The sequence below is a fragment of the Papio anubis genome, chromosome 17, assembly GCF_008728515.1.
Source record: "Papio anubis isolate 15944 chromosome 17, Panubis1.0, whole genome shotgun sequence".
In the NCBI taxonomy this organism is placed as follows: Eukaryota; Metazoa; Chordata; class Mammalia; order Primates; family Cercopithecidae; genus Papio; species Papio anubis.
Window position 1 is genome coordinate 49,850,431 of NC_044992.1, and position 18,490 is coordinate 49,868,920.

General features: G+C 57.0%; 2 protein-coding genes across 8 annotated transcripts; one reads left to right on the forward strand and one right to left on the reverse strand.

Annotated features, from left to right (window-relative positions):
- Positions 1 to 386: 386 nt before the first annotated feature.
- LOC101008712 (tubulin gamma-2 chain) lies at positions 387 to 7,741 on the forward strand. 2 transcript variants are annotated; one of them, XM_031657625.1, is made up of 12 exons: positions 387 to 686; positions 968 to 1,080; positions 1,283 to 1,450; positions 1,764 to 1,832; positions 2,323 to 2,349; positions 4,080 to 4,159; positions 4,484 to 4,610; positions 6,217 to 6,303; positions 6,419 to 6,568; positions 6,830 to 6,982; positions 7,066 to 7,227; positions 7,346 to 7,741. In XM_031657625.1, the coding sequence occupies exons 1-12, from the start codon at positions 638 to 640 to the stop codon at positions 7,541 to 7,543; spliced, it is 1,383 nt and encodes a 460-aa protein (XP_031513485.1). In that variant the 5' UTR covers positions 387 to 637; the 3' UTR covers positions 7,544 to 7,741. The 2 variants fall into 2 exon arrangements, with proteins under 2 accessions (XP_031513485.1, XP_031513486.1); XM_031657626.1 differs by lacking the exon at positions 2,323 to 2,349.
- Positions 7,742 to 8,643: 902 nt separating this feature from the next.
- PLEKHH3 (pleckstrin homology, MyTH4 and FERM domain containing H3) lies at positions 8,644 to 17,449 on the reverse strand. Of its 6 annotated transcripts, none has more exons than XR_639213.3 (13): positions 16,807 to 17,449; positions 14,774 to 14,829; positions 14,354 to 14,433; positions 14,064 to 14,255; positions 13,820 to 13,977; positions 13,591 to 13,711; positions 12,503 to 12,809; positions 11,770 to 11,977; positions 11,415 to 11,542; positions 10,986 to 11,118; positions 10,386 to 10,819; positions 9,873 to 10,064; positions 8,644 to 9,039 (listed from the first exon to the last, which is right to left on the reverse strand). XR_639213.3 is itself a non-coding variant. In XM_009190685.3 (13 exons), exons 1-13 carry the CDS (start codon positions 16,966 to 16,968, stop codon positions 8,863 to 8,865), a joined length of 2,373 nt encoding a protein of 790 aa, XP_009188949.2. In that variant the 5' UTR covers positions 16,969 to 17,449; the 3' UTR covers positions 8,644 to 8,862. The 6 variants fall into 6 exon arrangements, 4 of the variants coding, with proteins under 4 accessions (XP_009188949.2, XP_003913143.2, XP_031513484.1 ...); XR_639212.3 differs by having other exon boundaries at positions 11,406 to 11,542; XM_009190685.3 differs by having other exon boundaries at positions 10,361 to 10,819.
- Between the last annotated feature and the right edge of the window lie 1,041 nt (positions 17,450 to 18,490).

Here is an 18,490-nt window from a genome sequence, read left to right on the forward strand (position 1 = left end):
AAGTGGGAGGATCACTTAAGCCAGAAGTTCGAGGCTACAGTGAGCTATGATCGTACCACTGCACTCCAGCCTGGGCGACAGAGCGAGACACTTCTAAAAAATAAAAAATGAAAAGGTAACATACATTGTAACACCATTGAAACATAGAAATTTAAACGAAGAAAAGCTGGCTTCTAGCCCTTGGACCTAGCAAAGCTGGCAGAGTCCTCACCTACCAATATAGGTAGGTGAGGACTCTGCCAGTTTTTTTTTGTCGCCCCTTCACTCCCCTCCCCTACCCTCCCCTCCCCTCCCCTCCTCTCCCCTCCCCTCCCCCACACATCCATGTTCCGACCCTGCCACCCCTAACAAGTCTCACTGCGCAGGCGCGGAGCGGTGGGCAGGAGCAGGCGTGGCCTGACTGTGCGCTTGTGCCGAATTCCAGCTGCGACTGCTGAGGGAGAAAATGATGCCCAGGTTGGGCTCCACGGCCCACCGGCCGAGGAGAGGCCTGCGCTGCACACGCGCAGACCGAGCATCGGCGTCAAGAGGCGAAGAGAGCGCCCGCTCCCCACGTCCTGCGCGCCTGGCTGCCAGGCATTCGTCTCAGCCGTGACTCTCGCCAGGCCGCGGCTGGGGCGCCCACGTCTGAAGAGCGATGCCCCGGGAGATCATCACCCTGCAGCTGGGCCAGTGCGGCAACCAGAGTGAGCAAGCGAGCGCCGCCCCCACCGGTCTCTGGTTCTGCCCCTTCGGGTCCCACCCAAGTGCCTGGCTTCCACCAGTCCCCCTTCCCCTTCCATGAACCCCCTAGCCTGCTGCTCTGGATAACCCATACCGAGAGCTGCGCTCCCAGCCCGGGACTGGGGCAGCCACCAGACCCAGGCATCTTGGGTCCACCCTCTGATCGTGTCGGCCTCTGAGACTAAAACTGGGCTCCTCAGGCCTTAAGGCTCCAGCAGACCCGGGCATCTCCCCCCTCCCCCAGTTGGGTTCGAGTTCTGGAAACAGCTGTGCGCTGAGCATGGTATCAGCCCCGAGGGCATCGTGGAGGAGTTCGCCACCGAAGGCACTGACCGCAAGGACGTCTTTTTCTACCAGGTGCCCCCAGCGACTTGGCCAGGGGCGGCAATGGCCCGAGGGGGCGGAAGGGAAGGGAGTGGCCTGGTACTGGGAACCCTGCTGGGCAGAGGGGCCAGGCGGCTGGCTTGAGGAGGGAGGGCTGGAGGGAGCCAGAGTTGGGAGGACTTAGGACTTGGGCCACCCTAGCTGATTGGGCCCCCTCCTGGACTCCCCTTGACAGGCAGACGATGAGCACTACATCCCCCGGGCCGTGCTGCTGGACCTGGAGCCCCGGGTGATCCACTCCATCCTCAACTCCCCCTATGCTAAGCTCTACAACCCAGAGAACATCTACCTGTCGGAGCATGGAGGAGGAGCTGGCAACAACTGGGCCAGTGGATTCTCCCAGGTGTCCAGGCAACTATTCCAGAGACCTTTGATATTCCCATCCAGAGGCAAGGCAGGCTCAAGCTACTAGGAATTTGACCAGACTGCCAGAAAATAAGAGACAAAAGGATTCCCCAAACAAGAGGGACAGCCAGGGAGAGGTTTATGCAAATTTTGTGCAAATCATTTGCAATAGTAGCACTTCTGGGTTGAGGGCTACAGCCTAGGCTTTGCTTCAGGGTGGCAACAGTATTCCAGGGTAGACAGTGCTGTACTGAGAAAAGATGCGCTCTGGAACCTTTGGCCTGACTCTCCCTTTCCATGTCTCTATACAGGGTGAGAAAATTCATGAAGACATCTTTGATATCATAGACCGAGAAGCAGATGGAAGTGACAGTTTAGAGGTGAAGTTATGGAGTGGGGGAAGGAATGGGCAGGGAGGCTGAAGAGTGCTGGGGAAACGTCAGGAGGTGGCCTGGATAGGTGATGTGAGGGGAGCAATTCAATTCAAAACCCATTTATGGAGCATCAGATGTGGGATATTGAGGTGAATAAAATATAATCTTTGTTCTTAAGGAAGTCATAAATCTGAATGGCACTGGCCCCTTAGGCATGAGTCATTCAGCTTCTCCAGCTCCAAACCTTCCCAAGGAGCCTCAGCCTGGATGCGTAAGAGGAAGCTTTGAGACATGGGCGTTTTGGGAATGGGGAATGAGCCATGCCGAAGTCTCTCCCCCAGATCCTTGGAGACTGCCTCTCCGTCTCTCCCCATGCTGGGCGCGATGTGTTCCTGGCTTACAACTCTTATAACCCATGTAATTTCCTAAGGGACTAGAGCAATAAGAGTATGTTTTGTTACAATATTTGACCTTTCGTCCTTGGTTTCTGAAACAGCTCCAGAACAGCTCCAGAGTGATAAAGGTGAAAGACAGTCTTTTGTTATTTATAACAAGCCCCTTTCTTTTAGATTAATCTTTCATTTTATTTTAATTAGTTAATTTTACTAACCGCTGTACTAAGGAGGAACAAGTGCATTTCAACCAAACCTGAGCTTATGTTAAAGAGGCGATTTTTTGGAAAGTCCCAGATAACCACTGGATGGGGTGTTGGTTGCCAGGGGAACAAACCTGGTGCTCTGAGGGTTGGAATTTACAGGCCCATCCCTCACCTCTGGGGAAGGGAGAGGGATGAAGATTGAGTAGAGCACCAATTGTCAATGATTTAATCAGTCATGCCTGTGTAATGAAGCCTCCATAAAAATCCAAAAGGACTGAGTTCGGGGGCTTCCAGGAAGGTGAACAAGAACACATCCACAGGCCGGGAGGCTGCAAACCCAGCACCACAGGGCAGCAGCTCCTGTGCGCCGGACCCTTCCAGAGCTTCCCCTCGGTATCTCTTCATCTGGCTGTTTATTTGTATCCTTTAAAATATCCTTTATAACAAACGGGTAAACGTAAGTAGGTGTCTCCTTGAGTTCTGCGAGCTACTCTAACAAATTAATTGAACCCAAGGAGCAGTCCTGAGAACCCCGATTTATAGCCGGTTGGTCAGAGGCACAGATAAAACAATCTGAAGCTTGTATTGGCATTGGAAGTGGGAGAGTCTTGTGGGACTGAGCCTTCACTCTGTGGGATCCGATGCTATCTTCAGGTACAGATACTTCTCAACTTACAGTGGGTTTATCAGGATGTAAACACATCACAAATTGAAAATATTGACTAGGCACAGTGGCTCATGCCTGTAATCCCAGCACTTTGGGAGGCTGAAGCAGGTGGATCACCTGAGCCCAGGACCTGGGCAACATGGTGAAACCCCATCTCTGCAAAAAATACAAACATCATCCAGGCATGGTGCTGCATGCCTGTAGTCCTAGCTACTTGGAGGTTGAGATAGGAAGATGCCTTGAGCCCAGGAATTCAAGGCTGCAGTGAGCTATGATCACACCACTGCACTGCAGTCTGGGGGACTGAGTGAGATCCTGTCTCTAAAACCAAAACAAATTTGAGGCTGGGCGCGGTAGCTCATGCCTGTAATCCCAGCACTTTGGGAGGCCGAGGCGGGTAGATCAATTGAGGTCAGGAGTTCAAGACCAGCCTGACCAAAATGGTGAAACCCCATATCTACTAAAAATACAAAAATTAGCCAGGCATGGTAGTGCATGCCCATAGTCCCAGCTACTTGAGAGGCTGAGGCAGGAGAATGGCTTGAACCTAGGAAGCAGACGTTGCAGTGAGCCAAGATTGGGCACTACAGCCTGGGTGACAGAGCAAGACTCCGTCTCAAAAAAAGAAAAAAAAATTGAAAATATTGTAAGTAGAAATGTGTCAGGTTATAACCCAATAAGCCCATCATGAAGTTGAAAAATTGTAAATTGAACCATTGTAATTCAGATGCTTCTTGATTTAAGATGGGATTACATCCTGATAAACCCATCATAAAGCCAAAACATCTTAAATTAAACCATCCTAAGTCAGGGACAGTCTGTAGGTAGTCCAGAATTCAAGTGAATTAGTGGATACCCAGCTGGCATCTACTGTAGAATTGGCTGCTTACCTGATGTGTGTGGTAAAACCCCACCCATCTGGTATCAGAATTGTGTTGTGAGAGTGTGGCAGGAGAAACTGAGTCTGTTTATTCCTGTATACACACAGGGCTTCGTGCTGTGTCACTCCATCGCTGGGGGTACAGGTTCTGGCCTGGGCTCCTACCTCCTGGAGCGACTGAATGACAGGCAAGCCTGTGTTCGGGGAGAGGGCATTAACCCTGGTTCCCTGGATAATGTCATTGCTTTTTTTCTCTTGAGCTAGAAAGTCTGCCACTACCCCTTTTGAGTCATAGGGACAGACCCACCCAAGGACCATGTTGGAAGCTATTTTGGGGGGTGGGGGCTTACCTATGGAGGGGAGGGGATCTACAGAGTTTGAAGCTTTCAGGTTTATCCTTTTTGGCTTTGAAGACTCAGTTCTGCCCTCACCCCTTTTGTACAAAATGGCACAGATGGGCAGTGATGGGGGGTCCTTCCAGTTCACTATGCCACCACCCTCTTTTCTCTCAGGTACCCCAAGAAGCTGGTGCAGACTTATTCAGTGTTTCCCTACCAGGACGAGATGAGTGACGTGGTGGTTCAGCCGTACAATTCACTCCTGACACTCAAGAGGCTGACGCAGAACGCAGACTGTGTGGTGAGCAAAGAAAGAGTTGAGGGGCTGGGTGTGGTGGCTCATGCCTGTAATTCTAGCACTTTGGGAGGCCGAGGCAGATGGATTGCTTGAGCTCAGGAGTTTAATACTAGCCTGGGCAACATGTGAAACCCTATCTCCACAGAAAATACAAAAATTAGGGCTGGGCGCGGTGGCTCACACCTGTAATCCCAGCACTTTGGGAGACTGAGGTGGGCAGATCACCTATGGTTGGGAGTTTGAGATCAGCCTGACCAACATGAAGAAACCCCGTCTCTACTAAAAAAATTAGCCAGGCATGGTGGCATATGCCTGTAGTCCCAGCTATCTAGTCCCAGCTACTCAGGAGGCTGAGGCAGGAGAGTTGCTTGAACCCTGCGGGTAGAGGTTGCAGTGAGCTGAGATTGCACCATTGTACTCCAGCCTGGGTGATAGAGTGAGACTCCGTCTCAAAAAAAAAAAAAAAAAATAGCTGGTCCTGGTAGCATGTGCCTGTAGTCCCAGTTACTTGGAGGCTGAGGCAGGAGAATCGCTTGAACCCAGAGGCAAAGGTTGCAGTGAGCCAAGATCACGCCATTGCACTCCAGCCTGGGTGACAAAGTGAGACTCTGCCTCAAAAAATAACATAAAAAAAAAATTAGCCGGGCATGGTGGTGTGCGCCTATAGTCCTGGCTACTCGGGAGGCTGAGGTTGGGGGATTTCTCAGAAAGTCAAGGCTGCAGTGAGCCATGATCACACCACTGCACTCAAGCTTGGGGCAACAGAACAAGACCTTGTGTTTAAAAAAAAAAAGAAAAAAAAAGAGTAAAGGACTTTGGTCTGTCTCCTCAGGCCAGTGAGTCTCATTCACCCCGCCCTTCCCCAGCCCCTATACACACAGAACAGAGGACCAACAAAGCCATACCTGTGGGCCAAATTAGGAAATAAGGTCCTGACCCCTAAGTTTCTTAGAATCCTTTTAGGCAGCAAAACTCTCAACGAAGTGAATATACCTTCCCCCCACCACCATGTACCCCACCTTTGCCTACTTCATGCCCACTCATGCTTGTACTCTCAGCTCAAGGAAAACTTTCTTAGCAAAACCTTTCCTGACTACTCAGTCAAGATCAGATTACTTTGTATTTCAGGGAGTTAACTATACTTTTTTGTTTTATATTTAGTGTGCCTCCCTCCACGAGACTGTAGGCCTAATGAAGGGAAAGATGGTGCCTGTTCCTCTCTGTGGTCTCCCCAGAGCCAAGCACAGTGTATGGCACATGTGGGTACTCACGGGTTTGTTTACTGCCCTGCGTAGTCTGAGAGTATCTCATGATGCCCCGGAAACAGTACTTTTCTTTCTGTTATTTTTTATGTATGTTTTTTACAGAGATGGCATCTTGCTATGTTGCTTAGACTGGTGTCCAACTCCCGGCCTCAAGTGATCCGCCCGCCTCGGCCTCCCAAAGTGCTGGGATTACAGGCGTGAGCCACCGCGCCCGGCCAGCAGTACTTTTTTTTAAACTAACAAACCTACTTCCTGGCTTTGGAGTTCAGCAGGGGCTAAGCCAATATCTTATTTCTATGCCCATTTTATCCTCAAGATGCTGTGACCCTCTTCTGTCCCCGTAGGTGGTGCTGGACAACACAGCCCTGAACCGGATTGCCACAGACCGCCTGCACATCCAGAACCCGTCCTTCTCCCAGATCAACCAGCTGGTGGGCCCCCACTCCTGGACTCCTTTGGACTGGAAGCCCTCCTTGCTGGAGGGTCATCTGGGGAAGGAAAGTCCCACCCAGGCCGAGGCCCATGACATGGCACACCTGTTCCCAGGTGTCCACCATCATGTCGGCCAGCACCACCACCCTGCGCTACCCTGGCTACATGAACAATGACCTCATCGGCCTCATCGCCTCGCTCATTCCCACCCCACGGCTCCACTTCCTCATGACCGGCTACACCCCGCTCACTACGGACCAGTCAGTAAGAGCAGCCTTCAGTGTCCCAGGCCAGGCCGGCCCTGGGCCCAGCAGGCCCTGCCCTAGCCTTTCTGTCTTCCCCACTGCCCCAGGAGCTGCCCTTTGCGGGCCCCGAGGCACTGTGCTCAGGGACTAGCACAGAGCAGGCGACTTTCTTGCTGACTTGCTCTCTACCCTCCCTCTGCCTTTGGTTTCTGCCAAGGAGGAGCCAAAGGGAGACTCTGCCCTGAGCACTGGCCGGGTTCCTGTCTCACTGTCCCATCAGGTGGCCAGCGTGAGGAAGACCACGGTCCTGGATGTGATGAGGCGGCTGCTGCAGCCCAAGAACGTGATGGTGTCCACAGGCCGAGACCGCCAGACCAACCACTGCTACATCGCCATCCTCAACATCATCCAGGGAGAGGTGGACCCCACCCAGGTAGGGGAGGCCCCTTCATCCCGCACCCTGGACCCGCAGGGGTAGAGGAGAGGCCACCTCCACTGCTCGTGTGCCCACCCCAGGTCCACAAGAGCCTGCAGAGGATTCGGGAACGGAAGTTGGCCAACTTCATCCCGTGGGGCCCCGCCAGCATCCAAGTGGCCCTGTCGAGGAAGTCTCCCTACCTGCCCTCGGCCCACCGGGTCAGTGGGCTCATGATGGCCAACCACACCAGCATCTCCTCGGTGAGTCTAGGTTTCTGTTCTTCTCAGGAGAGTCTGTTCCACTGGCTACCTTCATCATCTTCCCCAAGTTCACTCCTAACCCCCTGGCTTGCATTTTGGAGATTTTCATCTCTTTCAGCTCTTTGAAAGTTCCTGCCAGCAGTTCGACAAGCTGCGGAAGCGGGATGCCTTCCTTGAGCAGTTCCGTAAGGAGGACATGTTCAAGGACAACTTTGATGAGATGGACAGGTCTAGGGAGGTTGTTCAGGAGCTCATTGATGAGTACCATGCAGCTACCCAGCCAGACTACATTTCCTGGGGCACCCAGGAGCAGTGATTTCCCTCCCCACTACTCCTGGATGGGAAGCACAGCCTCGACCATGCCTGCTCCCTCTGACCCAACTTCACCTCATGGACAACCCTTCTTGGTTCATCTCCAGCCCATGAGCTTCCTCCTGCTTCCTCCCTTCCATGCCCTAACTCTTGATATGCTTGTTCAGCTTTAATAAAGTAATAAAGCTTGGTTGTCAGTATAGCCAGGGCTCGATCTGTGAATACAGGGGGTGGTGAAGGGGTCCAGTTTCTAGGCCTCTGACAGTAGGGTGGCTTTTACCTCCTCCAACGTCTTACCACTAAGTCCAAATCTTAGTGTGTTCACTGTTTCCACTGGCATCCCTCACCTTGAACTAAGCTGTTTTACTAGAGTCAGCCCTTGTCTCAAGATTACAGAGCTTTACTGAGGTTTGCTGTCTCCTCAGTGCCTAAGGTTTGCCCCAGTGAGGGTCAATGTTGCCCCAACCTCTTCCACTCAAGGCAGAGGAGGTGGGGTCTACCGAAGGAGGGCACGCTACATTACGAGCAGGCCAGAAGAGCCGAGACTCCAGATTCCCAGTGCCCAGGGCCATGAGAGTTCCAGGAACTCAATCCAGTTCAACCTAACCTGATTAGTAGAAACAGAATTCAAGAGTAGGGCTGAGCACATCCTGAGTTACTTTTCTGTGCCAGAGAAATTCATGGGTTTGTTATCTGCCCCAAGCTTCTCTCCATTCTAGGCCCAAAGCATTAGGCACACCAATGATGGGCCCAGAACTGGACACCAGTGTAAGAAATGGCCAGTGCCAGATCTGATGACTCATTGCCCTCCAGCCTCAGGGATTCCAGGAGGCCATCCGTATGCCACTCAATGAAGAAGGGAGGGTGAGTAACTGCCAGCTTCCAATGAGGCCTGTTTGCCTGCTCCACCCACAAGCCTGTGGCAGCATAATGGCCAGGAGGAGGTTAAGTCTGGAAGGTCAAGGAGGGGGCGGGTGAAGCGCTGTGGTGTCCAGACTTCCCCCAGAGCCTGGTAAAAGCCCAGGGTGTGGGCGTCCCCAGAGGCGGGGCTCTGCATTATGGGGTTCTAACTTGCCCCACTGAATAACACTCCCACAGGAAGGGTTTGTGTAAATAAGAAACTTTTTTTTTTTTTTTTTTTTTGCTTCTCTTCTACAAATAAATTAAGAAACAAACTAGAAAATTGCCCACACCCATTGTAGCCCTTGGGTGTGGGATGTGCCCTGTCCCTGCAGGGCCAAAAGGGTCCATGTTTCCCTCAAATCTCGGAGCAGTCCTAGCCCAGGCTGGAGGCAGGAGGGAAGTCGTGACCTCTTGGCAGGCTCAGTCCTGCAGCTGCCCCAAGCAGCCAGACTGTCCCTGGGGCTCGTCCAGGCCCGGGTGCTGGCTGGGAGGGGAGGTGTCTGGCAGGTCTTGGCATGGACGAGAAGAGCTGCTGCAGGGCCTCTCGGGGGAGGGGTTGGCCAAGTAGGCATTCACCAGCTGCATGATCTCTTCCACCTAAGAGAGGGCAGAGGTCAGTGTGCAACAGGCGCTGCCAGGTTCTCTTCTTTTTCTCATCCTTTCTCCAGGCTCTAGGGCTCCAGTTTCCCCACCACGGTCCTACGTGCTATGGCCCTGCAACCTTTTCTTCCTTATCATCACTGTCTCCTTCATTTCTATGTGCCGGTCATACTTGGTTCTTTCTGCTCTTCTAACATTCTTTTTTTTTTTTTTTTTTTTTTTTTTGGTGGTGGTGGTGTTGAGATGGAGTCTTGCTCTGTTGCCAGGCTGGAGTGCCTCGGCTCACTGCAACCTCTGCCTCCCGGGTTCAATCAATTCTTCTACCTCAGCCTCCCGAGTAGCTGGGACTACAGGTGTGCGCCACCACCCGCAGCTAATTTTTGTATTTTTAGTAGAGACAGGGTTTCACCATGTTGGTCAGGATGGTCTTGACCTCCTGACCTCGCCATCCGCCTGCCCCGGCCTTCCCAAGTGCTGGGATTACAGGCACAAGCCACTGCACCTGGCCGCCTTGCAATTCTTTCCACCTGGAATGCTGTTCCCCCAGGTCTTCCCTGGCTAGCTTAAATGGCACCGTTTTTGAGAACCCTTCTCTGACTTCCTGTCACATCATTCTTTCCTTTGTAGCATTTCTCACTGTTTTCATAGCCTGGGATTCCTTGTTTATTGTCTGACTCCCCCACTCTAGTGTAAGCTCCTTCAGCTTGTCTGTGATCACTGCTGGATCCCCAGTGCTTAGAACTCTACCTGGCCCATGCTTGGTGTTCCGAAAATGTTTCCTGACATCCCTTCCCTTCTCTCCTCCTCCCACAACTCCTCTTCCCACTCACCTGGGGGCTCTGCAGGAGGAGCTGGCTCTCTCCCACCCTCAAGGCCAGAGTGTGGGGGCCCATTAGCTGGCAGGCGGCCACATGGCCATAGCTGACACTGTGGATGGGCTCTGTCTCCCCCGGCCGGGAGAGAGACATGGCCTTGGCTCCCAAGCCCAGGCATAGCTTCTGTGGAGCACCCCCACCAGGCTCCTGCAGACACAGGGGCAGAGTCAGGGTGGAAGGAGGAGTCCAGCGTTATTTTTGGTAGGGGGAGATGGGTGTCTGTGAGCAGGAGTTTCCTGATCCCCCTATGATTCACAGCACGTGTGTGGAGGGGGCTAAGGCTCCAGGGATGTGAGGGCCCAAGGGCTGGTGACTCCTGGGGTTTGAGGTGGGCAGCTGTTCTAGATGTGGGGAATGACGTGACCCTCCGTGGGACCTGTGGCTCTGGGGCAAAGGTGTGGTGCTTGGGCCGCCAGAGTCCCCTTCTCCCTTCTCCCCCTCACCGTGCTCAGCTCCAGAACGTCATACCGAGCAGCGCCGAACCCCGGACACTGCGCCGCCAGGGCCAGGTAGGCGGCCATGGCCTCAGCTCGGCCCATGCCCCGCAGCCGCTTCCAGCCGCCCAGCACTGCAGCTGCCGTGCCGGCGCCGCCTCCTCCCTCGCGGGCCATGCTTCCCGCCATGCGGCCGGCCCCGCCGCGCCGTGCCCGCTCCGCCCGCCTCTTGGCCAGGCCCGGGCTCCAGAGGGCCCCGGCCAGCAGGGCAGCGGAGGGGGGCGGCCTGGGGGTCGGGCGGGGCGGGTCTTCGCGCGGCGGGGCCGGGGGCGGGAGCAGGCGGTCCAGGCGGGGCAGGGGCACCCGCGGGGAGAAGTCCCGGTGCAGGCTCTGCAGGCGCAGCGCCGCCAGGGCGCGCAGCGTGTCGTCGGGTGGGGGCGGCCGGCCCCGCAGCAGCAGAGCGTGAGCCTGCAGGGGAGGCACCCGGCGTCAGGCGAAAACGCCTCTCGGAATCTGAGGAGGTCTAGGTTCTAGTCAAGCCTCCCGCGGGGCTGCCATAGTAATGAGATGGCCCGAAAACCAGGGGTTCAGGCTTGGGGGTCTGTTTGGAGGCGTGAACGCCGGAGAGCCTCACCTGCTCAAAGAGGAAAGGCAGTTCGTGACCGTCTGGGGACAGCCCCTCAGGGTGCAGAGGTCCGTGAAGACGCAGACATAGTCTCCACCCGGAGTCGGGCGAATCCTCCAACCCAGCTTCCTCCGCGGCCAAGCTGCAGAAGAGGAGCGGACGCCGCACTAGGGAGAAGCCTGACCGCACAGCTAGGGCAGCTCGGGGTGGGGGCGGGTCCATATGTTTGGGGCGGGGCCTGGGCGGAGCCCACCGCGGATGTGAGGCTGAAGTCGGACTGCAAACCTGCAGCAGGCAGGTCCGTCTGTAAACCAGCGAACACCACAGCGCAGGGCCAGGGGCAAGCGCTGGATAATGTCCGCTTAGCGACTGACCTCAGCTGAGAAGTGGACGGGCTAATAGAGAGCAGGGCTGGGGCTGGACATTTACTTCTCAAACCTGGTGAGCACGTCGGCCACGAGGGTCCCCCCAGCCAGGGCTCGCTCCTGGGTCCCTCGCTGCTCGTACAGTGCGAATGCGTTGCGGCTGCGGGCCAAGCCCAGCCGCCCCACCAGCTCTCGAGCCACCTAGAAGAGGAGAGTGAGGGGAAAGTCAGACCACTCAGGGGTCTTGCCAGGATTCTGGGAGGGGTTGATTCAATTAGAAGGGGTCTCTTAGTCCTGTCACCACCACTCCCTCCCTTACCAAAATAATCTGAGACTCGGGGCAAACCTAGGGTCCAGGAAGCGGGTGAGACAAGCGTGAGAAGCTGGCAGGGTGGGTTGGAGGTCATGGGGCCTTTCTCTGGCCTCACCTCCCCCGCCGTGGTGTGGGAGTCGATGGCCACAGTACAGGCACCAGCCCCCGGACAGTGCACGGTACACAGCAGCTCCTGCCGTTGGCTCAGCGCGGAAATCTCCGCCAGCGAGGGCACCAGCTCTCGGCCGCGCGTCCGGCCCAGCGCTTTCCGGATGAAGCGCGCATATTCCGCCAATTCCGAGTCCGGGAGTGCCTGCTCGGTCCTGGTTGGGAGGAAACCCAAGGATCAATACTCCAAGGGCTTTTCTTCCCCTCCCTCTTGCCTTCTTCTCTTATAGTTTATTTTATCTAGCCGATTTCCTCCCCGCCCCAACTTAAGTTTTTGAAGGCTCTTCTAAATCTATCCCCAGTGCTTTGCATAGAGCTGAATTACTTTTCAAGTCCCCTGGCAGCTTTCTCCCAACTGCTCCCACCACTTCCGAAAGTCTGCGTGATTTTCCTTCGACCTGAAATCGAAATCCAGCCACTGTACTACATTTTCCTAAGCCCTGGCGCTGGCCTGCATCAGCTCGAGAAAAAGCAGCCTTTTCATAATTCCTTAGTCCAAGGGGGGCGTTTTATTGTAATTCATCCGCTCACAACTGAGATAGGATCTTGTATCTTCCACAAAGGCACTGTATGTATTACTGGGTTCTTTACCTACCAAGCCTTTTGCAAAAAGACCTTTCGTTCTCTCCCAGCCCGGTAGCTCCTCGCCTAGGCCGTAACCCCCGCCCCGCCCCTCTCACCTCTCCAAGTGCCCCAGGAGGTGCCCCCGCACAGCTCCCCCAGGCCGGAAGGTGCAGCTCATGCAGGTGAGGAGTTGCCAGTACCGCAGGGTCGCAGGGTCTTGGGTAGCCGGGAGCCCGGGGGGGCCTGCAGGGCCCGAGGTCTGCTTAGCCAGCTGCAGGAAGAGTTCATCCCGGAGCGCGGGCAAGTCCCGGCAGGTTTGGAGCACACCCTGCATCAAGGGCCCGGGGCGCCGCGCCCCCTCCAGCGCCTGCAGCGCCAAGAACAGCCGCACCGCCTCCTCGCGCAGGGGTGCATAGCCCGGACCTGTGGGAGGGTGGGGGCGGAGGGACGGTTTGGAAAGGGAACACAGAGCTGCGCCCTGGGAGGAAGGTATGAACCAGGGGAAAGTCAGAGGGAATATAAGGGGATGGGGTGGCAGGGAGAGGAGGGTACGAACGACAGGAAGAGTGAAGGGAAAGCAGTGGTCCCACGAAGCCAGACTCTTAACCTCTGCCTCCCAGGAATCCCCTTCCCAATCCCACTAAGCCTGGATTTGGACTTAGGGAGAGGGACGGCTGAAGGGCTGTAGATTCACACCCCAGATTCTGTAGCTCGATACTGAGGCTCACCACCATAGATCAGAAAACAGGATGGACTAGGAGTCAGAAAACCCGGGTTCCTCTCCCAGCACCCTTTAATCCTCTAACTTTAGGACCTGGGCCAGTCACTAAACCATTTAGGGAGAAGTACAATTTGATGAGGCCAGCACGTTCTACAAAAGTGGTAGCTTTTATACCACTTGTAAAGGTAATATGGCATGGTCTCAAGAGTATAATGAAAAAATAGGAGAATGTACAAACTCCTGAAGGAAAATCAGTAGTCAGAATGAAAGCCATAGAGAAGGTGGTCAAAGAGGACCCTTTTGTGGGTGCTGGCTTCCTCCCCTCCACCCTGGCCAGCTTCCAGTTTCACCTTAATCCTTTGAAAAGTGAGGAACTGGCAGGCCCCTAAAGGATGCTTAGGTCCCTGCCAGTTAAGGGATTCAGATTCTTACCTCTGATCCACCCCATCCCATCCAGGGGACTTGGGCCATGGGACCACTCACCTGGGGCGCTGACTCCGTAGGGCAGGGGCAGGAGCGGGGCGTACAAGGCTCCACTAGTGTGTCTCAGAATCGGGTTCCGCAGGTAAATGAGGGCAACTGCCTCTGGGTCCCCGCAACTTTCCTAGGGGAACAGGGAGAGGGTCACCTTGATAAGGAAGGGAATTCCTCACAAGCCCAGAAAGCTTTGGGGTCCACCACTCTCCTGGCTCTCCCTGGTGTCCTCTCTTACCTGTATGTCCCTGAGCAGTAGCTGGGTGGGGGTCTCCAGGGGTGCCTTGGAGGCAATCACTTCCCGCAATGCCACCCCCCAGCGCTCAGCCTCTGCCTGGCGTGGGGAGCAGAGGCTGACACTGTGTTTCCGACCAGACACAGTCACTGACCACAGACCTGGGGAAAAGAGAGGCCGGAGAGGGCCATTAGGGTCTGCTGGGGCCCCTGCCCAGGAAGGTCAGAGAGTCCCCAGGAGGTCTCACCTGTCTCCTTACGCCTGCGCTCTGGGCCGGTCACCGAGCACAGGCTGGTGAGCACGAGGCTCCCGAGACGCCGCGCCCCCTTCCCGCTACTGCTGAACTGATCCAAGGAGTCTCGAGTGAGCACAAACCAGGCTCGGCGCGGGGGCAGCCAGGGTCGCGCCCCTCCTCCGCGGGGCTCCCGGTACAGCCAACCTGGGGGCAGGAGAGGGAGGGAAGGAACATCAGTAGGACACATAGTCTCTGGAGGGTTGGGATTGGGGACCTCCAGAGTGCACTGAGGGGGTCTCTACCTTTCACAACGATGTCTGGGTCGTCCTCCGGCAGCCCTTTCTCCGGGATGAGGCTCCAAGTTTCCTCCCAGCTCTGCAGCCTGGGCCAGAGGGGAGGGAGGGTTGGGCCTCCACTCCGCCTCTAGGGGGCTCCTCTGTAGGGGCTCCCCAGACCGCAAGAGTGTCTGCTCCCAAGCTGGGCACCCCTCCCCCAGGCTGTGGGAACCGCTGGGCCATTCTGACCTCGCACCAGAAATAGCCCCGACCCCCCTCTTTCTCCCCGCGCCCCCAGTCGGACCTCCCCCCGGGACCCCAGCCAAACCACAGCGTCCGGCGTAGGGCCTCTCCCTTATTGCGCAACCGCTAGAGGAGACAGTGAGGATGGGGGTCCCGGGAACAGGCTGGGGTCTCGAGACTATGGGAGGTAGGGGCGTAGCTCACCTGTTGGAGACAGGCCCGCTCCTCACCGGCTGAGTCAGTGTCACTTCCAGGGGACCCTGGGGAGACAGGCGGGGAAGCCCTTAGGGTCAAAGCCCTTCCTGTGCAAGGTTCGTGCCTTCTGCCCTCAGGACAGGGCTGCTCAGGGGATTGAGGAAGGAATCACAGAGTGGGGTCGTGACTGGGGTGGAGCGCGCTGGAGCCGCTGGGCTCGCCCCTCCCGCCTATCGCAACAGGACAAGCTCTCCAGAACAGCAGGAGCTAAGGAGCCAAAGCTCCTCTCAGTCACCCTTTGAAGATACAATCAAGGGTAGGGTCGGGTGGAAAGAGCACTGGGCAGAGAGTCAGGAGACCCGGGTTCCAATTCCCACTCCACCACTAACTCACTGTGGAACCTTGGGCAAGTCTCTTTCCATCTCTGGGCCTTAGTTTTCCCATCTTTGAAAAAGGAGAGGTTAGCTCGCTCTGCCAGGCTCCAAGGCACCCTCTCCTCCTCGTTTTCCCTTCTCCCACACTGCCTCCCTGGCCAAGGCAGGACAGGTGGTAGGCACAGAGGTGAATGAAGGGCAGGGGGCCCTTTCAGTATAGGGCTTTCTCCAAAAGCGTCTTACATTCTCCCATAGACTCTCCTGAGACCCAACCGTGAGCAGAGACCCTGCCCCTTTTCTGGGGCTTAGGAAGGGCGGGCCAGACTGAGGAATGGCACACCCTCTAGAGGCAGGTGTAGTTCAGGGTTTTGCCCTCCCCCTCCCCCTCCCTTCCCCCTGTCCTGGAACTTCAACTGTAGACTGGGGTCTGAGAGAGGCCACAAACCCAACCCGGAGGCCAGCCAGGCGGGGAACCGTGCCATCCTCATATTGCTCCCAGACTGCTAGAGCCAAGAGGGGGAGGTGGGGGAGGGGGCCAGGGACACCTGTCCCCAGGCTCCGGGAAAGGGGGAGTTGAGGTGGAGCATGAGGGAGGCAATGGCCTGGTAAAGCCGACCCTGCCCAAGCGGGAAGTTTGGGGACGCCTGGGTCCTGCGCCTTTTCTATGTGAACCTCTACCTATTTTCTGGAAGGTCTGAGTGGGGCTATCAGCCACACCACATGTGGCAGGTACTGACCACCCTCTTAGGCTAACTCCCCTAATCGCAGTGCCCTGCTTCCCTCCCTCCCCCCCTCTATATTTATCCACCCTCCGCCTCCGCCAGGTGCTGGCGCCGGACCCGGCGGCGCAGCCCGCCCCACCCGGGCACCGAGCCACTGGGCCTGCTGGGGACCCCTGCGCGGGGGATGGGAGCCTGACCTGGGCCACAGCACACGGGAGTCTGGCCGCCAGTGTGCAGGGGGGATGGGGGAGGAGACGTCAGGGGATGGAGGTCTCCCACACCAATCGTGCCTCCGTTTCCCCACGGGGAGATTCGACAAAATCAGGCAGCAGCCCAGTGTCCCTCACCATCCATTCCCTCAGGGGTTTCCCAGGAGCCTCACCCGGGAAAGCCGAGAGTTCTGTCCTGAGTGGCAGGGTAATGAGGAGGGGTCCTCAAAGAGCCCCCACCTCCTTTTCCGTGGGGTCCCCGCCACAGACCCCAATCCTGGGATGACTTCTCCCCCTCGCCCAGGTCTCCGCAACGGGAGCTCTCGCATCTGGCCTCAGCGCTTGCGAACTGGGAGCGGAGGGGGACCCAGGCGTTCGAGCCGCCCAGCCGGCCTCGCCACATTCCTCGGCGCTGGCGGAGGCGGAAGGAGACGGGATGGGACGCGGGCCCAGCGGGGAAGGGAGAGGCAGGGCCAGGTCGGGCCACGCGTGACGCCTCCCCTGCCTCAGGGCCCCCAGCAGGTGGACAGCGCCCAGCCTGCGGCGGGAGGCCCACAGGCACATCCCGAGTAGGGCTGCTGCTCCGAGAGCTCCCGGGGGCTTTGGCCCCCAGGCAAAAACCTCCCCTACGTCCCTAGTTCGCCAAGCGCGCAGCGTGTGGCTGGAGGCTGGAGCGAGTTCCACGGCCGGTTGCAGACAGAGTGATTGAGACGAGGTTCCAAACCCCCGGGACTTACCCTCCCGCCGCCCGCTGGACTCGGGGTCCGTAGCTCAAAGGTTTCCTCGTCCTCGTCCTCGTCCCCGTCCCCGCTAAGCTCGCCGTCCCCGTAGTCCCGGTGCAGAAGAGTGAAGCCTCGACGGCAGCAGAGAAGCCACCACAGTCCCCCGGGGAGAGGCATCCGGGCGAGGAGCCGGGGATGGGGGCGCGGGCAGCCGCGGCCGAGCAGCAGGGGGTCGGAGAAACTGGCGGGGCTCCGACCCGAGCAGGGGAAAGATGAGGTGGGAGGAGCAGGAGGGAGAAGAGCACAGGGAGGAGGCAGTGTCCTGGGCTGGGGTGCAAGGGGACGCTAGCCAGACGCTGAGGGGGGCTCAGTGTCTGGGCCCCCGGAGGGGGGAGGGGGAAAAGCGTCCAGGGCCCCGGGAGAGGAGGGAGCAATGTCCGGAGCTGGGAAGTAGTGTCCGTTGGAGTGTCCAGCCCTGTGGGGGGCAGTGTCCGGTGCAGCGTCCGAGGTGGGCAGTTGTCCAAGCTCCAGGGAGGGTCGTGTCCGGTAGGGCGTCCGGTGGCCGGGGCCCGGGCCGCGCGCGCTGCGCTCCCTGCAGCCCCGGGACTGGCGCGCTGGGGGCGCGAGCACAGAGCTGGGACCCCGCCCCCCCAGCCCCCTCCCTCCCGGGGGCCCCCCCTTCTCTCTTCTTTCTCTCCTCCCTTCTTTACTAGGCAGGGTCCAGGTTTCGTCACAGCCTCCTCTGTCCAATCCCTGTGCCTGGCGCCGGGCGCGGCTACCAATCAGACGGCTGAAACCCCGGTGGGTTGCATCATGTGCCCCTGGCTGGGTGACAGCGGGGAGGGGCGGGGAAACAGGGAGGGAGGGGACGAGAAGATGTTAGCCACGCCCCAGTCTCTGAAGTCGGACGCGGGGTGCTAGTGACGTCACGGAAGCCCGCCTTCAGGCTCTCGGTTTAACTCTTGGCTCACCAACCAACAAATTAAAATCCCTGTGAGCAGCTTTGGTACAGGACAGAGGAAAACCCAACTGTCGCTCTCTGAACCCCTGTCTCGTCTCAGGGTCCCTGAGAAAGGGAAACGCCTTGGCTACTAAGAGGATGTAGCTCTGGAGGTGGCCCTCCACGTCTGGGGAGGAGTCCAGTTTCTCGAGTTTCTGGGTCTGATTCAGCTCTCCCCTGTCCTTTTTCTTTTTTTTTTTTTTTCTTCCACACAGGGTCTCGCTGTTTCGCCCAGGCTGGGGTGCAGTAGAGCCATCATAGTTTACTACAGCCTCGAACTTCTGGGCTCAAGGGATCCTCCCACCTCAGCCTCTCCAGGAGCTGGGACTACAGGTGCACACCACTATGCCTGGCTAATTTTTTAAATTTATTTTTTGTAGAAATGGAGCCTCACTATGTTGCGTAGGCTGGTCTCGAACTCCTGGGCTCAAGCGATCCTCCCAGCTTGGCTTTCCAAAGTGCTGGGATTACAGGTGTGAGCCACTGCACTTGGCCTCACCTCCTTTTTGAGGTGAAGCAGTTGAGGCAGGCACTCTGGGAAGGCGCAGACCTAGGCCAGAAATAAAATCGAATATAGAGCTCACAGCTCACCGAACTCAGCTGGGGAGAGTGGCTTGAGATTCTAAGGAATTCTGTGGTCTCGGAACAGAGTGGAGGCCTCTTAGGGCGAATATCCTGCTGTTCTGTGTAGGAAGGGGT